Source organism: Rhinolophus sinicus, linkage group LG02 (assembly GCF_036562045.2).
Source record: "Rhinolophus sinicus isolate RSC01 linkage group LG02, ASM3656204v1, whole genome shotgun sequence".
NCBI lineage: Eukaryota > Metazoa > Chordata > Mammalia > Chiroptera > Rhinolophidae > Rhinolophus > Rhinolophus sinicus.
The window spans coordinates 151,619,802-151,634,735 of record NC_133752.1 but is presented as its reverse complement, the minus strand read 5'-3'; the positions used below and the strand labels follow the sequence as shown (position 1 = coordinate 151,634,735).

The following is a 14,934-nucleotide window of genomic DNA, read 5'->3' as shown; positions in this document are numbered from 1 at the left end:
ACAGTTCACATTAATAATTAAAATATTTACTCTAATTCTAAGTCTTTCTACTTATTAAAATAAAAAGCAAAAAAAAAAATTGTAACAAATTTAATGTGCAACTTATTCCAATTACAGTTAGTAGTATCTACTAAACGCAGCTATTCATTTATTTATTCAGCAAACATTTATTGAATTTCTACACAGGCCAGGTACTGTTCTAAGAACTATTTTCAAACATAAAACACATCACCAAATTTCTCAAACTTAATATTCATAGTCATTATTTGACCTGGGACAAAATACAAAAATATACAATACAGTTCACAATTGTAATCAAGTTGATATATTTACCAACAGATTTTATGTGCAATAAACAATGGCAACATAAAAAGCAGATTTTCCCCCAATCACTGTCACTTTTTTCTCAAAGTTTCAACGGACGGCAAAATAATTGTAACTGATTCAACGGCAAAGTTAAAGGATATGTAACTGTTCAGTACCATTTGACCGCAAATTTTATATTTAAGTAATAACTCATTTCTTTTTTTTTTTTTTTTTTTTTTTTTTTTTTTTTTTAATAACTCATTTCTTAGTGTTAAAAAAATCAGTATGATTTTTGCTAAGATATAAACTATAAAGATGCCCAACTTAAAAATTACAAAATGAAAGAAATACACAGAAGTTTAGTACAGAAATCATAGCACAAGCCAAAAAAGAAAAATCAATAGGATAAAGAAAAATAATTCTGTCATCTGGGAAAAAGTAAAGCAGCAGTTCTAAAGATTTGAGACAACTTTCTTAGATGATGATTAATAAAGGATCTTTAAATACCATTATACCGTGTTTCCCTGAAAATAAGACCTAGTCGGACAATCAGCTCTAATGCGTCTTTCAGAGCAAAAATGAATATAAGACCTGGTCTTATATTATATAAGACCGGACCTTATAGTAAAATAAGACCGGGTCTTGTATTCATTTTTGCTCCAAAAGATGGATTAGAGCTGATTGTCCGGCTAGGTCTTAAATTTTCGGGGAAACATGGTACTACCTCTTGCTTGCAAATTTGGTAAAACTCTACAGTACAAAGAATTACAATTAGAAAAATGTCTATATTAAGTAATCTACAGTACAGAGTCTATGCTAACACCTTTACTTCATGAAATAAGTAACACACTTAAATAACTATAGTTCACCTGATTAATTTTCCTGAGTTCACTTGTTGCTTCAAAGTTATTTGGTTCCAGTTCTAATACTTTTTCATAATCTGAGTAAAATAGAAAGATAGAGAATATTTGAAAGATATATTTAAATACCTGTATAAAACAATAATCATTTGCTACATGTGACAAATACGCAACTGTCCTATAGCAAAGTTAAGAGGAACCAAGAAATGCTAACATTAGGCTACTGGCTCTCTCCATTTTCCCCCAGACATATCCTGACAAAATCATCTTCCACCAGCCCCAGAAAGGATACTTGCTATTTTGAGTCATACATCATACAATCAAAAAGCAGCAGAATCTTTTAGACACTAGCTTTATTCAGAGTTTTGTGATTTATACTACACAAATCTATTTTATGGAAAAACAAGAGGCTTAGAAATTTCAAACATGTAAACAAAAATGTGATAAGAGCTTCACGTGCATACCTCTAGCCTTACAACAGCCAGTAAAATGCTTTAATCCCTATTTTACAGATGAGAAACTGAAAATCAGAGAAGATACATAACCTTCCCCTGGTCACACATAGTGGAATGAGAATCTGAACCAAAGTCTAACTGGTGGCAAATAACGCATTCTTTCCCAAAGTATCAAGATACCTTCTCAATTGCAAAAATTAGCTTATTGAGATACACAAAGCTCTCTGAAGGTAATAACTGATTGTCTAATATTCTTTGTATAGTAGCTATTAAATTAAACAATTAAGGAATTTTTAGATAACAATGACCTGGAAAATATTAATACCTGTTTTGGCATCCTCTAATTTTTGCAAAGCAAATCGAGCAGCACCTCGTCTTGCATAAGCCTTTGTATAACTTCTGTTCAAGGCAATTGCCAAATTACAATCAGACTCAGCAACAGCAAATCTGCAATTTAAAAAAATTACTAAAAATCATTTGTTAAACCAAAATTTCAAAATTTGTTTCTGAAATCCCCCAAAAGGGGATTAATTTCCCAACTAAAGGCATGTTTCCTACCTCCTTTTACTCCGTTAAGCTTACTAAAATCTATAATTCTTTATGCCGTGATGTAAATAGCATTCCCTTTAAAGCAAGGAACAAGAATGCACACTATCAACTGCTTTTTCTCAGTATTGTACTATAAATCCTTGTCAATGCAGTTCCATAAGAAATACTAAAAAGACTGGAAAGGAAGGGACAAAACTGACATTCTCAGATACGACGATCTACCTAGAAAACTCAGAACAATCTAAAGAGATTGTTAGAAATAATGAAGGTTAAGCAAGGTGGCTGCTTTACTAGAGATCAGAAACAAAAAACAAATCTAACAAAAGATGTACAAGACCCATATACAGAAAACTGCAAGACCGTCTTCAAAGACATTAAAGAAGGTATTTCACATTCATCTATAAGGCACAAAAACATAACAATGTAATTCTCTCCACACTGATCTTATAAATTTGAAGCAATTGTAATCAAAATCCCAACAGACGTTTTCAAGGAATTTGACAAGATGATTTTAAAATTTATATTGATAAGCTAAAGTCCAAGAAAACCCAAGACATTCCTGAAGGTAGGAAAACATGCCCTATGCCAAATATCAAGACTTACAATGCAATTAAAGATGGTGTGGAATAGGTATAGCAATAGGCAACAGATCAATGTAAAGAATAGAGACGAGAAAGAGATGCGTGCAAACCTGACCTATGACAATGGTGGCACTGTAGGTCCATGGGGAAGGCATGGGTGGACATTCGCTAAATAGGATGGCACAACTGGGATAGTCACATGAAAAGATACAAAATTGGAATTCTACCTTCAGCCTATATAAAAAGACTTAAATGTGAAAAGTGAAACAAAAAAACTTTTAGAAGAAAATATAGGACACTATTATAAGCTCAGGGAAGGAAACTATTTCAACAAATTGTATTTTTAAAAGTACTAATATTTTTTTAAAAATCAGTAAATTGATATACATTAAAATTAAAAATTTCTGTTCATCAAGACTCCATAAAGAAAGGAAAGAAGATAAGCTACAAACTGGGAGAAGACAATTATAAACAAACACTAAAGGATTAGTATCCAGAATAAAGAACTCTTAAAAATCAGTAGCAAAACAGAAGAACAGAAAAATGGCCAAGAGACAAAACAAGCATTTTACAGAAAATACAAGTGGTGAATGAACATGTAAGAAGACGCTCAGCCTCATTAGAAACTGGGGAATGCAAATTAAGACCACAATGAATTCTCATTTTATACCCCCTAGACTGAAAACAACTAGGAAGCCCAATTATACCAGTGTTGGTAAAGATACAGAATGGGCATTCTCACACACTGCTAATGGGAATATGAACTTGTACAGCTACCTTTGTAACAACAGGTCATCACCCTTTAAAAACCATGTGCACATCCTACCACTCAGCACCAAGAAACGTGCACAAAAGTGTTCCCAGCATGACTGTTTTTAAATAAGGAAGGTGGGAGGCAGGGAGAGAGTGGGGAGGAGGGGGAGATGGAAAGGAAGGCGAGAAAGAAAGAAATCAACCAACAATCCAGCAACAGGAGAACAAACACATAACAGTATATTCCTAAAACGAAACTGTATATAAGTGAAAATGAGAGATCTACAGCTATATATGTGAAGCATGACAAATCTGAGAAATATTCAGAGAAATTTTAGACTACATTCAGTATGATCTACTTCTAAAGTTCAAAAATAAGCAAAGTTATACAATATATTATTTAGGGATACATATATAAAATGAACTTTTTTTTTCAAGTCAAAAACTGATAAATATACCAGTCAAGACAGTGGTTAACTGAGAGAGAGAAGGATCAGGATATGGAAAGGAGTGTCAAGGTAGCCTCAAAAATAATAATGTTCTGGTTCTTAAATTGGGTGGTGGGTTCATGCTGAGATTATTTAAAATTATTCTTCATCACTTACATATATTGTAGATATTAAATATTATAAAATATAAATTTGTCAGGATATTAACATCATAAATTGCAAAGACCTAAACACAGTAAAAACTCAGAAACCAATTACCATTTTATACCCCCTACTAACACTCCCTACAGCACCTCGTATTTCCAAATAATAATTAAAACAGTAAGAATATATTCCTTGTTGGTATTGTGTCTTTTTACAAATTCTCATGATAGGTCAATTCCCTGCTTATGATAAGACCATAAGATTTATGTTCTTCAACAGTAAGTATGTATTTAAAGAATCAGTATGACTTAAACAAATGTTGGGACATATTTTAAGTTTACCATAATGAAAGTTCTCTAGGTTAAATAGTGGATAAACAATTTTTCAAAATAATGGAGGGAAATTAACTTCTAACAATTTTTACCCGCTGATGTTTTCTTTGGTGAATGAGGTAAAGAACATCATTATTCAATTTTTGAAGAACATCTCTGTAAAGTGAGCTACAGGGGACAAGGTTTGAGCAACCCAATGTTTAAAACGGCTTAAATAAAATAAATAAAAGGGGGTGAGCTATAAGAATTTGAAATGAAATGTAATGCTTTTTCAATCTTTCCCACACATTTTATCATGAAAGACTTTTTAAAATATCAGTCTCCATATACACATAGAATATTCACACACATTAAGGAAATCCCTTACTTTTTCACTCTAAAGTAAGCTGAGGCTCTGTTTGTTGGCAACACGGGGTTATACGGATCAGCATCCATGCCTTTGGTGTAGCATTCAATTGCTTCATCATATTTTCCTTGTTTGAAGTACTTATTGCCCTGAAAAAGCATACAAGTCAGATATATACTGGCACAGGAATTCAGAACCAATTTTTTCAGTGTTATCCACCTCATTCTAACTCATCAGCTGTGTGATCAAGGCTAACAGGAAAAAAAAGAGAATGGAGCAAAATGGTCTTTTTTCAAGTGCTAAAATTCACTATATACTCATAGTGGGGGCACAATCCAAGAGTCCTGGCAGAAAAATGAGTAAAATATTTGGCATTATATACTTTTTATTGACAATAATAACCCAGAGAAATGTAACAAAAAAGAAGCCATCAAGATGAAGTGCAATCTGAAGAGTGCCACCTTTTTGAAAGGCAATATATCTAGTTTTATAACGAGACACTCCTCAGGGAGATGTTGAACATCCGATGGCCTGTGACATGGAGGAGTAGAATATAATATTCATGTCAAGAATCACGTGTTGATTTTTAAGTTACTTTAATCTACTGCTAAAACCCTGGAATGAGTCTCTGTATGGTCCAAGCACTTCACATATAATGATTAATTTAATATTCACAATAACTCATTGAGGTTTAGTTATAATACTAATCTTATTTTACAGCTGAGAAAACTAAACACAAGCAATTTGAAGAACTTGTCACAGGAATGAACCCAGGTAATCAGTTTCAGAGCACATGCGCCTAACCACTATCCTATACTGCTTCCCGTTAGGGACACAGCCCAAGCAACTTGAAGTGTGAACACCCCCTAACTATGCTGAAGAAATCTTGGGATCCACATGATTTTCTACATATCCTGCCTACCTAAGGCTAACCTAGAGTACCTTTTCTTTTAGGGCAAGAGCCTTTTGTGAATCTACACGAATTCCATCTTCTTCTGACTCTGATTCTTGAGAAACAGAATCATGGATACTCTCTTCTTTGTCAAGTTCATCAAGGATACTTTCCTGAAATCGTAAGTAGGAGAACGGTGCTCATCATCACATGACTATTAAAAAAGCACACACAAAAAAGTACACTCAACAGAACTTAATAAGTTGTTATGTCTAAGGACCTAAAGGCTTATTATAAAAGCAACCCAAACAATCTCTCATTGTTAAGATTATATCCAAAGGTACCCTTGCTTAGAAAACCAAGATCCAAACCACTTAAAGAATCTGACTTTGAACTCATCAATTAAGCTCAGTCAACAGAGTCTACAAACCACTCCTAAATCACAAACTATTACGTAGCAGTGAGGTATTATGGTTTGACATAAGAGAAAAGTTTGCAAATAACCCCAAACTAATGTAATAGCAACCAATACCAGAGAAAGGTATTTTCCTAAAAACCTTTTGTTCTTATTTTTAAAACAACAAAATCTACTTATAAAGCACAATTAACTCCTGATTCTTATAACAATCTATGAGGAAGATACAATTACCGTGATTTTCAGTTGAAGGAACTGAAACTCAGAAGTTAGTTAATTCATTCAAGATCACTCAGCTAGTTAAGTGGCCAAGTCAGGATTTGAAACCAGGCAGTCTGTTCCCTCCAGACAGCTCTCAATGATTATGCTGTACTGTCTTAGTGTATCCAAAAATATAACTGACTCTACCAAAGAAAATATACAATATGCTAGTCCAGCAATTCCCAATCTCTTTTGACTCACACATTCTTTTCACGTAATAACCCCACTATAAATGGGTAACATAGGGAGATCTTTATGGTGATGCAATATTTCTGTATCTTCTTTGCAATGTGGTTACCCAAACCTACACGTGATAAAATGGCATAGAACTATACATACATTGTACCAATGTCAATTTCCTGGTTTTGATACTATACTGCAGTTAAGATGTAACCATTGGGGAAAACTGGGTGAAGAATACACTGGATCTCTACCTGATACTTTTTGCAAATAGAGAAAAAATAATAATAATAAAAGAATCCTGGCTGTTTTAGGTACTATTCAATGAAAGAGTCTGCAGGAGAAAAAAATAATTTGGTTAATTGAAGAGCTCTGTAATTACATTTTTATTCCATATAAAATAGTCTATAAGACAAACAGGTTATAAGAACTTTACGTTATTTTTCATTTAATCCATGACTCTTAGCTACCACCAAGAAAATTTTACTCAAATATTAAGAAGCACATAACTAGATTAACTTACCACATCAAGTTTTGCCCATGCCTCATAATCATAAGATTTTATCCTGTTTTTTGTGTTTTCATCTTTGGTTTTTTTAGACGCTTCTGTAGCTTTGCCTTTCTTCTTTTTCCTAAAATTCCTATTTCGAATAGGAGGTAAATTCTAGTGAGGGGAAAAAAACATGTTTTGAGCACTGCTCTATTGCTTTCCTGTATAACTAGCAATATTTAAAATTCTCTCTAAATTATATTTCAAGTAAGAAATACTTTCAAATTTAATTTTCAAGTGCTTAAAAATATCAATTTACCACCTTCACTTACAAAGATAATTTATGCTTTAAAAGTTTAATTCATCCTTAAACGAACGTTGAATATTGTTCAGTCACAAGGAAAGTATTATCTAGAAATTTTAATCATACACTTAATTTGCCATCCTAAATTCAGACCTCCTGATCTTCATTCAGCCTCAGTACAATGAGTTAGCCGTACAAATGGCAAGCTGAACTGCCTCCACATCATCGCATACAGTATGAAAAGGCTGCCCATATTTAAATGCACTGTCTTTAGAAAATCATTTAACAGAATTGAGGTACTAGCTATATTTTAATGGGAATAGTATATGTTAATATGCCATTAAATATATAATTATATGATATACATGATATATATACACATCTACGTATTTTATACTATTCATTTACCTTAAGAATTATCATATGGTCTTCTTTACAGTTAACTATTCACTAACTTTAAAATGTCTTAATATAGGTCACACAATTATTACAAAGACTCCAAAAAGCAGAATTTTTCATAATGTTTCATAATGTTTTTCATAATGTTAAACTATTCACTAACTTTAAAATGTCTTAATAGAGTTCATACAATTATTACAAAGACTTTAAAAAGCAGAATTTTCTATAATGTTGACCGGAAGTAAATCACTTCAACATCAGTATTTTCACAAACCATTTTAAAAGGTGCTTTACTTTAAAACAAATAATTTTGTTGGATTCTGAAGTAGGAATTTAATTAAGAAATTTAAGTAAGAAGTTTACCTCTTCAGGAACACCATTCTGTCTTCTTAGTTCCATATCCTTTTGTTTAATATCTTTTTCCCAGTTTTCTAAATCCCTCATAAAGTCTTGTAATTCTTCTGCATTTTGTTTCACTTGTAGTTGTAATTCAATTGCTTTATTGGTTGAAGTCATTATGGCCTGCAGAGTTTTGACCGACCAACCTCTGATAAAAATTAAACAGAATTACTTGGTTTAGTTTTTTTTGAAACCTAGCTAATGACTTTTTACTTCTTCATAAATGGTCAAGATGCATGGATAGAGGACAGCCTAAAGTGCTGCTGAAGAAAGAAAATATCAGTATATTATTCTTTAAGTGAGGCAATCAATGTTGGCTGAATTAAAAAAAAAAATAAAAATGAACAAGTTTGGGCATCCCCATAATGCAACATGAATGAAAGGCAATGGGGAAGGAATCACTGAAATTAGCAGGTAGCCCATGGGAGCAGATTGGCTGCGCATCTCTGGACTTTATAAATGTATCCTAATTACTTCCTTTGCTCCTTTTTCTTTCAACATGTATTGATAGATCTTATATCAAGATTTAAGGTTGCAAACATTATTTAACACAAAGTCCCTTGTCTAGTGGAGAAGGGAACAAAACAATCAAATACTGAGTAACAAAATACCAGGCTAGGCTAGGCAGGGGTTTCTCAACCTTGGGACTATTGATATTAAGGGCTGGATAATTCTTTGTTGGGGGGGGGGGGCCTGTCCTGTGCATTGTTAAGACTGACAACGTCCCTTGCCTCTACCAACCAGGTGCCAGTATCACACCATCTCCCCTCCAGACTGTGACAACCAAAAATGTCTCCAGAAATTGTCAAATGTCCCTGGGAAGGCATAACAACCCCTGGTTCAGAACCACTGTGCTAGACATACGGACAGATGTCACTGGGTGTCACTAGCATACAGGACTGACCATAAAGGATAGGCATAAATCAGGTGGTGGGTTCAAGAAAAGAGGCTCCAGAGGTTCTGCAACTTCAGCCTAAGTTTCAAAAGGGCCCAGCCAAATGATTTACATGAAGCGGTGGGCAGGCAGAGGGAGGGACTATGAGGGAGATGAGGGAGAATGATGGAAGGCTAATGAGGTGGAAATAGAACAGATCTTGAAATGTCAGGCCAGGAGGTCTGACCTAGTCTGAAAGCTATGTGACAGTATTAAGGTGGTAAAATAAAAGGGACATAATGACTGATTAGAATGAGGAATTGGGGAGCAGAGAAGGACTGTCTCATAGATTTCTTGTTTGGGAGCCTGGTAATATTAGTGGTGCCGTTTTGAGTCAGGAATCACAATTTTAAAAGGAAAAACGGTTTCAGGGTTGGAGGACAAGTGAAAAGACAGATATTTCAGTTTGGGATACTCATATGTTGAATTTGAGTGCTCATGAGACATGAGGAGGACAAATCCAGTAGGTAGTTACAGAGGGCTAGAGATATAAATTTGGGTGTCACTAGCATAAAGGTGGAAGCTACAATCATGGGATTTGAACACGTTTAATCACTGTGACTCTGGGAGGGGTGTCGGCGGGGAGAACCTGGAGAACACTAATATTTAGGGAACAAACTGAGGAAGAGATGCCAACATTGAAAAAACTAGGCAGTAGCATCTAGGGAGCTGTTACAGAAGAATATTTTCAAGAGTTCTTGAAGGCCACTTCTGTGGATGCCACAGAAGTCGTATGGGGGAAAGAAAGTATATTATATTTAGTCATATGAAGATTATTGAAAAAGAAATTGAGTTTTAATGGAATTTTTTAAAAGAGTGGAAATACAGTAAGCGAAGTAAATGAGATTATTATACGGGTATTAATGTAATTTTGTCTTTGATAAGATTGTTCATGTGCCACATAACCACATTTGGGTCAACGATGGACCACACACACGACCATGGTCCCATAATTATAATGGAGCTGAAAAATCCCTACCACCCAGTGACATCGTAGCCATTGTAATACACGCATTACTCACGTGTTTGTGGTGATGCTGAGGTAGAAAAACCTACTGCATTGCCAGTCATATAAAAGTTGAGCACACACTATTATAACTATGTACAGTACATAATACTTGAGAATGACAATAAATGACCATGCTACTGGTTTATGTATTTACTACATTACACTTTTTGTTATTTTAGAGTGTACTCTTTCTACTTATTAAAAAAAAAGTTTGCTGTAAAACATTATGCCGTGTTACACCAGCTGCAGTCTCTTACATCTCATTTTTACCGAGTCTCTTCATTGCATCATTTTCTCTTGTGCTTGATTTAAACTAAGTTGCCTTGTACAGTAACATGCTGTACGGGCTTGTGGTCTACGAGCAATAGGCTGTACCATGTAGCCTAGGTGTGTAGTTGGACACACCATCTAAGTTTGTGTAACCACACTCTACGATGTACACCCAACTATTAATCGCCTAATGACACATTTCTCAGCACAGACCCCAGAACACATCTTCATCATTAGTCGGTGCATTACTATGGTCTGATGGGAGAGCCCAGCGGAGAAACATCGGAAAAGAAGCTACAGGTATAGGAAAGAGGATGAGTGATGGGGCAAGGTCCCCAAAAGGTGAGAGCAGATTCAAAGCTTAAGGGGGGAGGGGAAAGGAGGAGTAGACTGGGAGAGATGTGAGTGATTAGAAAACGGATTCCTCGAGAGGGAGAGACAGTTGCAAGTGCAGATAGGTCTGAACCCCCAGCCTAGGCTCAGAAACCAAACTAAGTTTAAGCTTCTTTTGGCCAGTGCTCATGTTCGTTCACATATGTATATCTCATTAAAAAACAAAACTAGTACAATGCTCTGCTGGGGACTCAAAAATATGCATAAAGCGCAGTAAGCCACTAAGACGGTGTAAAATGTCAAAACCTTGTCCATTTCACCCATCACGTCTGCCACTCCTGCAGGCCCAACTACTCCCATGCAACCCGCGGTGGGGCTGAGGTCCAGGCAGGCAACGAGAAACTTCCAGTGCTTGAGGGTATCACTTTCATACCCAACAACCAGGCAAGCATTGCACACCCACGCCGAAAGGGGGCGGGCCCCTCCGCGGTCTTCGGATGGTGGATGTGCGGTCCTCACTACCGCAAAATCTCAATGGCCCGGACAGCCTGGGTGGAGAGACCGTCAGCGAAGCAGAACGTCCAGGCCCGGGCGGCGCGGGTCGAGCCCCTACCTGAACCTGGAACGCGCTCCCCGCTCCCCCGGACGCCGCTGCCCAGGACACCACCGAGCCAACCAAAGGCCGCGCCCCCGCCCGCCCTCACCCTCTCTGCCTCCCCTGGGCCCACGGCGGGGCCCACTTCTCCCGCCAGGCGACCCCAAAAGCCTTCTCGGCGATAACGGCAAAGCAGGCTCACCTCACCAGGCCGTTAACTCCGCACCTCCACCGCGTCCCGCCCGCAGCGACTGGCCCCCGAACCCCGCCTTCCCGGGCTTTTTCCCACAAGTCCTCGCGTGGCCTCGCCCCGCCCCCTGGAGCGTGCGCAGAAAGTCAGATGTAACGCTCCTTCCTTCTCCGAGTAGAACCTGCTTAGAGAATTGACAGATGTGTTAATACAAAATTTGATGCCCTGCCTGCTTCTAATATGATTCAACTTCACCGGAGGTAACCCAAAAACTGCAGGGTCGTCCTGACTTGTTCTGATGCCCAAAATAGTAACGCCTTGAATATTTCCTTGGACTTCCCTCAATTTTATCCCTAATATTTGCCTTGCTGATGTCTAACGATATGTCACAACCTTTGTTAAGTATGATAATCATGTGAGAAAGTTACTGTTTCTCTATCGTGAATAGATGATGTAAACTTGTAGCTCTGGCAATTTTGCAGTTTTTTTTCCCCCCCTTAAGTACTTATATTTGGCAAACCAGTTCTTCAGACTGACTCCCTTACACCCTTGCAAGTAAACTCTTTCCTTTTCTAAGTGTGTCTATCTTTGAGTCTTTCTAGAACGCGTATATTAAGGTCTGTCTTTAGATGTACTCTGGCTTACAAAGCAGAAAGAATATGAAGCTTTTAACATTTCTTGCTTCTGCTTCCTGTATGAGTGAGCTTTTTTCATTTTCATGACAACTCTAAAATTGTAAAAAAATAATAATAGGTAATAATTTTTAATGCCCACAAAAACAAACAGAAACAAGCAAAATTTTCCATTTGAAACAGCTCTGTGACCTCAAAAATTATCGCAAAAATCCAAATCAGTGGCTCTCAAGCTTGGCTGAACTTTGAAATTACCTAGGGAGCAGGAAAAAAATTTTATTTCTAGGTCCCATACCCAGAGATTTTTAATTTAATTAGTGCAGCCTGGGCATCATGATTTTTTTAAAGCACAGGATACAGCTGTACAGCTGAGACTGGGAACCATGAATCCAGGTAGTGCCCTGGGGTCCTCCTCTACAAGGTCCACATTAGCACATCTTTCCCACTGTCTAATTATTTGGTATCTTTGTATTTTAAAGTCACAGTGGTCAAATCATTAAGTGTCATTAAAATATGTACTAGTGGAATGATTGTTATGGGTTTTGTGTGAAGCGAATAGATAGCTAAGAGTTTTTTGTGTTTTAAAATTAATAATAAAAAAACCTTAAAACATATTGATTGATAGATGTTCTTAACAAAAGCAACTGTGTTTTTTATTATTGTTATTAATTCTGGCAGAGTCAGTAGAAATGGGAGAAAGGAACCAGGTTAGAATTAACCTGAATTCAGTCTGTAAACTGAGGCTTAATCTAAATCTCAGTTTAGGTATAATTAAAATGGTGAAGATAAAAATACCTACTCGAGTGAGAAAATGTATGTAAAAGGCACATACTTAGCACAGGTTGGGACACGGTAAGAGTTTAACAAATATATCCTGCTGCTCCCTCCTGCAAAGCTTAAGGCTCAGACCCTGGAATATGTGGTATCTCTCTCTATCTCTTTGTTTCCAACTTGACTGCTTAGAAGACATCTGAAGAGGGCTATCTGAAGACATGTGCTGGGCACCAGTAGATGAAGGTTAAGGTTGATAGCAAGGCAGGGAAACTGCCTCTCCTAGTGCAAAATGAAAACTGCATAATAAGTGAGACAAGTAAGAATTATTATAAGAAATAAGCATGTTATTTTACATTCCTTATCTCACAACAATGGTGAAGTCCCTACGTTACTGATGAGGAAACTGATCTACATGAGAAATTTGCCAAACAACCAGCAAGTGACAGAACCTAGTGAGGTACCTGGGCAGTCTGACTTCAGAGCCAGCTCCTGTGACCAGCATGTTCTACTGACTCCCTGTCTCGCTCGTTTGACTGAACTCCCCTGAGGAGGGCAGGATGAGGCCCTGTTTCATCCATCTGTGCTTTGTAACTTACCTGAGATATTCCTTCCTATGTGGCATTCTTCTAGCATGTAACGTAAATGGGCTATTTGCAGGTGAGAAGCCCCTGTGTAGATCTCCGTAGCACCACCTTTTCCCTCAGTTTGGTCAGCCACTGCAACCACGGAAGCTGCGCCCAGAGGTGTCCTTATGTTCCCGTGTACGTGGTCAAGGGGCCTGGTTATCCGGACTGGGGACCATCAGTCTCCATTTACCTCCTCATCATCTATGTGCAATGTCCTTCCACTCTTTTTTTAAGACTTTATGTTTCAGAACAGTTTTAGGTTTACAATACAATTAAGAGGAAGGTACAGAGATTTCCCATATACCCGTGCCCCCACACATGCATAGCCCTCCCCTGCAATCAACATCACTCAGCAGAAGGGACGTTTGTTTGTTTTTTACCAGGGATGACCCTACATTGACACATCAGAGTCACCCAGAGGCCATAGATTAAGTAAGCGTTCATTCTTGGTGTTGTGCAATGGGTTTGGACAATGACTTTATAGCTACATTTATAATATCATACAGAGTATTTTCGCTGCCCTAAAAATCTGATAATTCCAATATCCCTGCCATGTCTGGTTCTGATATTTGCTCTGTCTCTTCAGATTGTGTTTTTTGTCTTTAGGTATACTTTATAATTTTGTCTTGATGGCCAAACATGACATACCAGTCAAAGGAAGTGCTATAAATAGGCCTTTAGCAGTGTGGTGGTGAGGTACGGGGGAGGAGAAACTTTCTATAGTCCCGTGATTAGGCCTCAGGCTTTTACTGAGCCCATTCTTCTGGACTGTGAACTTCACAGGTTTTTCTCAGGTGTTTTTCTTCCCCCTGAGATGGGACAGATGGCTGCAGTAGGCTGGAGTTGGGTATTTTCCTTCTCTGCGTCAGTTAGGCTCTGATACTAGCCCAGCAAGTCAGGCTCTGGTGAATTACTTTCCCCTCAGAACAGGCTTCATTAGGAAGGATGTATTTTTAAATGGTTTCTTTTCTCCTGGCTGTGCCAGGAGTGTGAGGGGATTTTTCTCAGATATTTAGTATGGAAACCTAGTCGGACTCCTGGAGGTAAATCTCACAATATTGTGGGGGCTCATATGACTGTGTCCACCTGGAGTTAACTCTCAGGGCCATCTACCCTGAGCCTCCAGCAATTTATCAATTATAGTCCAGCTGTTCCTACTCCAACACTGGTGTCTTCTCCAGAGTCTCTGCTCCAATAAACTGTCTCTCCCTATATTCGCCTGTCTTTCCAACCTTGAGGGCAGTGGTTTGCCTGTGTCCTCCCTTCTCCTATGGATCCAAGAAGAATTATTGGTTTTTCAGTCCATTCAGTTGTTAGGATGGAGTGGTGACTTCCACGCTCCTTATATGTGGAACCAAAAGGCAGAAATACATTCTTTCCACTCTTTGTATTACAAGTCCACCGGGAAGAATTCTCCCCCCATCTTGGCTAGAGAGACTTGGGGAGTCTTCAGGGA

General features: G+C 37.4%; 1 protein-coding gene across 2 annotated transcripts in view; it reads right to left on the bottom strand.

The window, feature by feature from the left end:
* The window catches only part of RPAP3 (RNA polymerase II associated protein 3), a 28,234-nt gene extending 16,675 nt beyond the window's left edge, over positions 1-11,559 (bottom strand). Inside the window, exons 1-7 of one of the 2 annotated variants that reach the window (XM_019748422.2) lie at positions 11,459-11,559; positions 8,080-8,263; positions 7,047-7,187; positions 5,718-5,840; positions 4,797-4,924; positions 1,947-2,068; positions 1,176-1,246 (exon numbers count right to left, since the gene is read on the bottom strand). In XM_019748422.2, the coding sequence (XP_019603981.1) occupies positions 1,176-1,246; positions 1,947-2,068; positions 4,797-4,924; positions 5,718-5,840; positions 7,047-7,187; positions 8,080-8,232 (738 nt within the window). In that variant the 5' untranslated portion in view covers positions 8,233-8,263; positions 11,459-11,559. Of the gene's footprint in view, positions 1-1,175; positions 1,247-1,946; positions 2,069-4,796; positions 4,925-5,717; positions 5,841-7,046; positions 7,188-8,079; positions 8,264-11,458 lie in introns of those variants that run through there. The other variant, XM_019748425.2, reaches the window with a different exon arrangement.
* Between the last annotated feature and the right edge of the window lie 3,375 nt (positions 11,560-14,934).